The 9452-nt window shown below is 36.8% G+C and overlaps 1 protein-coding gene across 5 annotated transcripts in view; it reads left to right on the top strand.

Annotated features, from left to right (window-relative positions):
- The first annotated feature begins 6 nt into the window (after nt 1–6).
- Nucleotides 7–9452, top strand: part of QKI (QKI, KH domain containing RNA binding) — a 153216-nt gene continuing 143770 nt past the window's right edge. For all 5 annotated transcript variants that reach the window (XR_002774024.1, XM_023514650.1, XM_003792381.3 and 2 more), the window contains exon 1: nt 7–248. Coding sequence is in view for 4 of the 5 variants with exons in the window: in XM_023514650.1 (XP_023370418.1) it covers nt 107–248 (142 nt within the window). In the remaining variant the exon portion in view is untranslated. The remainder of the gene's footprint in view (nt 249–9452) is intronic.

Genomic DNA, 9452 nt, shown 5'->3' with positions numbered 1-9452 from the left:
GGGACGCCGAGTCCCGAGCGGCCGGCGGCCGGGGCTCGCCCCCGCCCCTCCCTCCTCTCCGGCGGCGGCGGCGGCGGCGGGAGGAGTGAGCTGCGGAGCTTGGAATATGGTCGGGGAAATGGAAACGAAGGAGAAGCCGAAGCCCACCCCAGATTACCTGATGCAGCTGATGAACGATAAGAAGCTCATGAGCAGCCTGCCCAACTTCTGCGGGATCTTCAACCACCTCGAGCGGCTGCTGGACGAAGGTGAGCCGCCTCTCGGGCCCCAACCCCCGAGCCCCGCCAGGGGCGGCCCCTTTCCCCGCTCGGGATGGTGGGGAGGGCGGGAAGGTCACGGCCGGGCGGGACCGCGCGCCCGAGGGGACGGGGAGGCCGAGGGGAGGGCGCACAAAGGAGGCGCAGGGCCCGGCTCGCGGCGGGCGGGCCGGGGCGGACCCGCCGGGGCCGGACGCCCCCCGCCAACCGGCCCTGCCGGGACCCCGCGCCGCGGGCGCCCAAGTTTGTGCGCTGGGGAAGGCTGCAGGACTAGTCCTCCGGCCCTGTTAGTTTTCGTGGTCACATTTTCGAAAAGCGAGCGGGCGCTGTTCGGGCTCGGTGGTCCTTCCCGAGCCGTCCCCGAGCGCAGGGCCCGGGCCGCGCTGCCGGCCTAGAGGACACTCGTGTCCCCGGTCCCCGCGCGGCCTCCGAGCCGCTCTCAGCGCGGAGGTGCGAAGCCTCTCCATTTGTGGGAGCTTTGCTCTCCGAGGACTTCGGTGGGATTCGCAGGCGAAGATGTTTAGGGATCTTTTTGTGTTTCGGAGTTTGTGTAGGTTGTAAACACTGAAGTTGAAATCAGCGTGGGGCTTCTTAATTTAAAGAAATTCCGTAGGAGATCGAAAGTAATGCTGATGTAGCCCAAGGCGACGTCAAAATGACAGCGAAAAACACTTTTGGTCCTTTTGTTTGGGGAAGCGAGAACTGTTAGGAGTTTAACTTCACTTTTTGGGGGGAGGGGAGTACAAAATACCGCGATGACAGATCTAAACGTAATCCCGAGTTTGAAAGAACTTGGGCGGAGGATTTGCTCCCGGGACGCGGCCGCCTTAGTTTGTGAAATGGGAATCGAGACGGTTCAAGAGGGCGAAATAATTTAGCAAAAGTTTGCAAAAGGCTTTGTTGGTGAAGCTCTGTGGGGAGCGAAGAATGACAAGATTAATGTTGATCGACTCTAGAATTTCTTTAAGAAGTTCTAGTACCAATAACCTGGAGTATTAATTTCTAATAGCTGTGGGTTTCTGTGGACACCTAGAGAAAAAGCCAACAAAAGTCGTTTTAATAAGGAGTGTGTTAATTTTGTTTAGCGGCATTACCAGACTGAAGGAAATTGAAAGCTGTAGGTTGAAGAGGTGAACGGTGGATTTTAGATTTTTCACACGAAGTTAGATTTTAAAAATAGCTAGGGAAAGACTCTGAAGCTTAGGGAATTGGAATGGCACTAAAGAACAAAAGACCGGAAATATCTCCATGATAAAAAGATAGTTAAAAATCCCGGGAGCTTTTGTTGTCTTGAAAGTCATGGAAACAAACTTTAAAGTCAAACTGTTAGGCATTACTGCTTTCGTCGTAGTTTTGCTTTGCCGAGTGTTAAGCATACGGCAGTAATCCATTATTAAAGCGAACATTTTCCGCTATTGGAATAACAAATCTGTTAATTTCAAGTTTCTCCAGAGAAAACTTGAGCTGTCCCTTTAAGGGGTTCTGCTTTTCCTATTTGTGTTGGCATTTGAAAGATTGTGGAGGCAGAAAACTTTCTGGAATGTCAGAAAAAAAAATGCTGGAACTCTTTAACACTGAGCATTTCCTACCATGGGCGCTAAGGGGCGCCAGCTATTTTTTTTAAGCGTGGAAATGTTTGTAATGAAATGTGTAACACGCTCAATCTGACCTATATTAAATTTAGTTGAAAGTTAAACTATAGATCATTTCATTTGTCATTGCGTGTCTGTAAAAGCGTTCACGAACACTGAAAACATTTTCTTTAAAAATATTGGTACTTTATCACATTTTAAAAAGAATTGCTATTTTTTGGTGTATTTGAGTTAAAAGTTTTGGTAGTGTTAGTAACAATTTCTGGTGAAAGTTTTTCTTAACATTTGTTTAGAAGGAATATCTTACAGACATGAAACTGAAATTAGGCTATGAGAATTTTTAGGGTTAATTAAATAAAATTGCATTCATAAAATGTTGAATTTAATCAAAGAACATAGGATATAAACACGTTTTTGAAATAATTTCACCGTATGTGGTCTTTCTAAAAAGCTAAATCATTTTAAGTTTCTTTATTAGTTATAAAAGACTTCACTTGTGGTTTATGTTAACCTAACATTTCTAAATTTAGTGATTCTCTGTTAACAAGCTTTTAATTTTGTGCTTTAGTAATTTTTAATCTTCTAATTAAAGTCTAGAAATTGCAATTATGTCAATATTTCTAACAAAGTATTCTTTATTTCTTTCTAGTTGAAAGTAGGAACCATTTGAGTTTTAAACGTAGGAGACTAATAGAATGAATGGTTTGTCTTCTAAATAAGGTTTGCTTTCCCTATTAATATGGTTTACTCCATTTCTCAGTCTGTCGTTAATTTTAGTTTTTTTCAACTCCTGAGGGTAAAGATTCTGTATGGTCGCTAGTATGTTTAAAACGGGCAGCATAATGACAAGGAAGTTTGATTGTTTTTTATCAGACCAGTACAAACATGCAGGAAAAAGGACTATTCCTTAGTGTGGAATAAGCTGCTTCCTGTAATTGTTAGCCTTATTGTAAACTTAATTTGACTTAAGAAAAATACTGGTTTCAGAAGGGCATCACATTTTTTCTTGCTGGATAATTTAATTGTGAAATTTGGCAAGTTGGCATTAACCCTTTGGCTTGTCATTGCCCAAAACAAATTAATTATGACTTCTGTTTGTGGTCAGAAATTACATTTTACTTTGCCCATGATAGTTGGCGGAAAATTTACTTTTAAATTTACATAGAACTGTAAATTTTATTTCAGTGATTCGTTTAATGAAGTATATTGTACTTAGAGCAGATGTATTTTCTGATAACTAGAAATTTTGAATGAGACTTCGGAGTATTATTTAAAGATATTTTTTAAACAATAAGCTTTAAAAATTTGCCAGTTTTAGAATTTTTCCATGGCTAGTTACAAATTTGAGAATTAAGTGTGAAAGATTTCCTAGCTGACTAAAACGTGAATGCTGAGCATTTTAATTCTTTCCCGTTAATCTTTAGTTCTGTATCTTGGCTATAGATAATCTTTTTGTTTCACAATCTGTTTTTGTTTGGGCATGGTGGGGGAAGGTGGGAGGGCTGTCTTTCTTTCTACATATCTTCAGCCTGATTGCTTTTTAAAGTTGTGAATACATTCTAGGTTGGGTCAGTCATATAAGGGGCATAACGTCAGTTTAGAGTCTTCTACTGAAGATAGAGATGATTATAGAATTACCAGATAAAATCTAGGTCTTAAACTGATCTCTCTTCAGAGGATTTTCAACTAACCCTGAGATCATCCTTGGGAAAGAGCAGTTAGAACACAAAGATTGTTTAAAAGAAATACTTTTCTTTGTCATGAAAATGAAACTTAATACGAATAGTTGAATGCAAATTATGCTTTCTTAGGATTTTGCAATTTATAATTGAGGTGAAGAATAATATAAGTTTGATTCAAAAATCCCAAATGAGGGGAAACTAGAAATCGAGGTATTTTAAAATTAGATTTTGTGTTTTTGTTGTTTTAGGCAGAGGGAGATTAAAGCTGCTGATGTGAAAATGTACAGTTTGTGAGGAAGGACACTAAATCTTTTTGTTGTTGCTATCAGAAAAATTAGTGTGTGGCTCAGAAAAAATGAGCGGATTAGATTAGATGTTCGTTATATTTGAAGAATACATTTCCACTTTCTGATGGCTTTTTATTTTATAATAAAATTTCCTTTGACCTTAATTTAGTTTCTCACCTATCTGCTCTCTCCCTCTTAAGAATGTGAGCAAAAATATTTTCAATTAAAACTTGCTTTACTAATCAACATTTTTCTGTTAATGTTTGTTTATCATGCAATTATTGTTTGTATCATGCTTCATTTTTCCTACATTTGTTTATTTTATTTTTTTTTTTTTAGAAATTTTCTTCATTTATCAAGACTTTGGTTAAAAAGACAATAAGGCTATTGGCAGTGAGGGGACTCTTGCTATATGGGTGTCTTACAATTTTTTGTTTTCTGTTTGAAGAACCAGTCAGTTATTGTTGACAATACTCCTGTCTGTGATAAATAGATTTTCTGTAAGGTGAAGTACTGAATTTGTTTTTTAGGAGCTAAAATTTTGCTGTTGTACACAAACTCTTTCAGTTAGTTGTAATAAGAAGGAAGCAGGTATTTATAACTATTTCTTTTCTATTGCCTTATTTCCTCACCTAGGAGATGTCACCACGTACATATGGCAGTAATGGAAAGGATCCCATGTGTCATATTATTAAGGATTACTTATTCAGTGGTCATTTATACTTTTAAGTTTAATTCTCCTGTTGTACGTTTATCTAGTTTATTTGTTTTATAGTAAAAGTTGTATTCTAAAGGAGGAACACAATTGGGTTAATAATGTAGGTCTCTTTGTCATTATGTTTACTAGTGTTTGGTATGAACATCTTTTCTTAAATGTCTTTTGAGTGATATCATGTTAAAACACAGTAATTTGATTTCTTAAATGATTTGTTCACATTCTATTTTTGTTGTTACTGCTTTACTAGTCACTGTCACTGTGTTGGAGCTGGTTAAAATTCTTCAGTTTTCCATGAGAACAAACGGTTTAGACTTTTGAGTTTCCTTTTTACGGGAAATAGAAATTCCTTTGACAAAAGAAGTAAAGTAATAATAACCACCCCTCCCTTGACCTGGCCTTTCACTGAAGCATACTTCAAATGCTGCATTTTTGGGGACCAACATGTTCATATGTTAGGGATTTTCTTTTTCATTTTCTGTTTTAGTATTATAGGAATTAATTATACTTCTTGGGTTGTATTTATTGATAACTACAGTTTAATTCAATGTAGCTAATATGTTTTGTGTGATTGTAAACAAAATGCTGTTCTCTGTTGGAGATGGAAAATACTATGACATTGTTGGATTTTATTTATTGATAACTTAAAGACATCCCACTGAGCAACTTTCTGCTATTAGTATGTCAACTGCTATGAAATATTCAAGGATTTATTTTAAGGCTAGGGGATGGTAAGTAGTGGGTCTATGTTTGAAGGTCTATATACCAGTTTTGTTTTTTTTTTAAATATAGCTGTGTACATTAATACTATCATGAGATACAGTGTGTTGTTTCTACATACAGTTTGAAATACTTTCATCCAACTGGTTAACATAGCCTTCATGTCATTTCCTTAGTTATTGTGTTAAGACATTTAATTATATTCTACGTTTAGAAAGACTCACATGTACTCCTATAGGATAAACCATATACGTGATCCCACCAATCGCCCTCCCTCCACCCATCCTCCCCCCCTCCCCCCTTCCCTCCCTTTCCCCTTTCTGCGTATTCTTGGGCTAAAATTGGGTTATAGCTTTCCTATGCAGTTTTTTATTTACATGATAGCACATCATTATTTTCTCCAACTCTACTTCTTCGTTTGACATTAAGACAGTTCAGTGTTAATTTTAAGTGCAAATAGTTTGTGATTTTTCCCTTTAATTAGAACTTTTAGGGAATACTTTTAAAAAATCGGGATCTCGGGTTTGGTGCCCAAAATAGCTGGATTATTTGGTGTACAAGTGAGATTTCTACAGTTTTATTTTCACGTTATAGAAAAGCAAAAGTAGCATTAAACTTTTACTAGTGAAAACAGTTTGTTATGTTAATGTGACTGATAAGAAATTTGTTCATAAATAAACCCTAGTCTGTGCTGTATACTGCTTACTGTGTACTTAACATAGTCTACATTGGAATAGTATCCATTTTGTGTTTGTCTGCTTGATCTACGTGTATATGACTTAATAAAGGGAAAAACAAAAAAAAGAACTAGTTCCTTTAAAGTGACCACCTTAGAAGCCTGGCATATACGGCACATCTTGGTTGAGTTCTAGTTTCTCTAAAATAGGAGATGTGCACCTGAATTTTTTATATGATAATTAGAGATGACATCATAAACATTGTCTAATGACTTTCAGAAATTAAACAATTGTATAATAGTTAGTGATAGTTTTGGACATTTAGAGAAAAGTTGTATATTGTTTTCTTAAAATATCATTTTAAGCACTTGCCCTCCAGGTGTTCAATATTAATTTTACTTTAATGTCATTGGTATCAATGAGAATTAGAAAAATAAAATTGCTTTACTTAAGCAGTATGGTTTCTAGCCAGTTTTTACACCAAAGTATATCAACCCATAAGCAGAGAAAAATCTAAGTACTTCACCTTTTTAAAGATTTGGACTTTTTGAAATTATGTAGGTAAACTTTTCTCCGTTAAATTACCTATAAAAGTTAATACGTATAGGTCTTGTACTTTATGTAAGAGCCCAATAGATAGGAAAGATTCCTTGCCCCAAGTGCTGCTTTGCTGTGCCCAAGATAAATAAGGACTATTTAAATGGTTTTAGTTAAGAAGAAAGCCTAGTATAATCATATGTGGCAGATTGTCATTTAACACACATAGCAATTTTTAAACACCAGATGTATCTTTAAGCTAATTTGAGACAGTGCCATTACTTAGAAGACTGATGAATTGAAAATTTCAGTTAACTGAAATTTAACTCTTTTATTTCTGAAGGGAATCTTCTATTCTGCAATAACAATGTTTGAAAATCTGTGGTGAATTTTTAAAAAATACATAGATTGCAGAAGATAAGTGATTTATCCAGAATTCTTAGAATTAGCAATCAAATGACTGTGCTGTTTTTGTCATTTCTTCATTTTCTTGAAGCAAAAACTATTTTGAAAACTCAGCAATGTTATCAAGTCTAACGAATAAAGAATTTATAATTTTGCTTTGTTGATTACTGATTTTAACCTATGTGTTTTATGGAACTAAATTTTGACGCTGGTGAAATGAATCAATTCGGTAACATTTCTGTCACATTGTTTATGATAAGCAGAATTTGTCAGGCCAGGTTGTTGTGGATCCTTTCCAGAGATACTGAAGTGTTAGAAAAAAACATCATATACAGTTACATCTGTGAAGTGGTTCATGTTATAGCCGCAAAATAAGGAGAGGTTATGTGTGTAGATGTGTGTGTAGGCATTTATGTCTGTAAGGAGAGACAGTAGATGTGAGTTGACCTTGAAATATTTTGAGAGTGGGCACTGGTGATGTTCCAAATGGTAAAAGTTTTTGAAATAATGAAATATTTAGTTGGGGCCAGATCGAGAAGGTAGCAGGTCTGGGGTAAACACCTTGCTTTTGCTTTAGTGTAGGACAGGTCATTATAGAGACAAGGTGTGATCCCCTGGCTAATTGTAATTCAAAGCTAATTGTATAGTTTGAAATGCAGTGTCTTTAGAAAAAAACTAAACACAAAAATGTGATATGTATTTGTTGCATTTTAGGAGTAGAAGTTTTTTAAAATAAACTCAATGTTTTTTAATTCTCAAATATATGGTGTCTCAAATTGTCTTACAAACAGTACTGAAGAGATGCATAACAAAAAATGAAAAGAAATGAACATTTTTTTATGGATGTGGATGTCTTGAGTTGGTAGGGAAAATTAAAGAAGTATCAATGGATTATGTTTCATAGCTGCAGGGGACCTGAGAGTTGAGGGGTATCTTGATGATAAAACATTTTGTGATAATTATGAAGATAAAAGTGAGAAAGTACAGACATTTGTAGAGGATTTCAGTTCATTCTCTGAAATTTCTTTGTAACCAAGGGAAAGAGCCTCAATTTTTAAAAAAATGTGGTAGAAAAAAATCCCTTGTGCATTTAATAGTGTTGTTACTGTTACAAAATTGTGTACCTAATCTTCTATTGTTGTTGCTACCACCAAGCTTGGGTGATATCCCCATCATGACATCAGGTATTCAAGTGTTAACTCTGCATGTGTGTGCATGCAAGATGAAAATGAGTTTGTGTTTCTGCGCATATTCTAAACGAGGCCATGTAGTGAAGTGGTTAGAGCTCTTTGACAAAGGAGCGTGGGTCTGATCATTACTGCACTTTACTAATTAGTGTGGTGATCTTGCATGAGATACGTAATGGCTTTAAACCTCAGCTTCTTCATCTGAAAGTAGAATTATCAATTGCCCTGCCAGTTTTAAATATTCTGAGATAGATGAGTATTATATGCAAAAGAGCTCATTCTATGAGGTAGGAGTATCATTTAATGTCTGTTAACATTTTTAGGTTATAGGATGAACAATCAGGGAAGCACAGCTGCTTGTAGATAAGAAATGAAAACAGGAGAAAGATTTATTTATTCATGGGAGTGTCAGCTAGTTTTCATGTGCATGAGAATTACTACTAGCACTCCTGCAGTTCAGAAGAAAAGTTACTTTGAGCTGAAGTATCTGGATGTAGGTATAGGTCTAGTAAGGATTTTTTTCTGAAGTGGAACCTGAGTGAGTAGATAGTAGGATTTAATGAGGTGGATGGGAAAGTGGAGGATGTTCCAAGGGAAGGGAAGGTGTAGCAGTGCCAGCACCTTGGTGATGGAAGACTGCAAGACTTTTATCAGGAAGTGAGTATGTAGATTAAGTTAGTTGGAATGACAAGTGCATATAGAGACATAGTGGGAATTAAGAGAAAATTGATGAGAGTAGACCACATTAGGGCTAGCTTGTGGTGGGCCTTGAAGGCCAGAATACATAGTTTGAATTTTATTCTGAAGGTTGTAGGGAATCATTGAGGGGTGTCATAATGAACTCTAGGTAAACTAACAAGAGCGTATAGGATACATGAGTTTAAGGAAGTATACTTCAGATGCAGCAGGAAGAGTTAAACTATTGTATGTGGTTAACCCATTAGGAACATTATTTTGAATAGTTATATTTTTGTCAAAATAGTATTAATAAAAATTTATATTTTGAGCTTTTTTATGTTAGATTTAAACTTTTTTTTTTTTTTTTTTTTGAGACTCTCAAGCCGTCGCCTTGGGTAGAGTGCTGGGGCATCACAGCTCACAGCAACCTCAAACTCTTGGGCTTAAGCGATCCTCTTGCCTCAGCCTCCCAAGTAGCTGGGACTACAGGCACATGCCAAAATGCCAAGCTATTTTTTTGGTTATAGTTGTCATTATTGTTTGGCGAGCCTGGGCTGGATTTGAACCCGCCAGCTGTGGTGTATGTGGCTGGCGCCCTAGCTGCTGAGCCATTAGATTTAAACTCTTTAGAGTTTTTTTTTTTAAGTGCATTTTAACTAGTAACAAACATGCAGAAATTTTTTTTTCTTACTTACAAGTTAATATATTCATCCTG

This window comes from Otolemur garnettii, unplaced genomic scaffold, assembly GCF_000181295.1.
Source record: "Otolemur garnettii isolate 467f Iridium unplaced genomic scaffold, OtoGar3 scaffold00056, whole genome shotgun sequence".
In the NCBI taxonomy this organism is placed as follows: Eukaryota; Metazoa; Chordata; class Mammalia; order Primates; family Galagidae; genus Otolemur; species Otolemur garnettii.
This window is presented reverse-complemented; position numbering and strand designations above follow the sequence as displayed.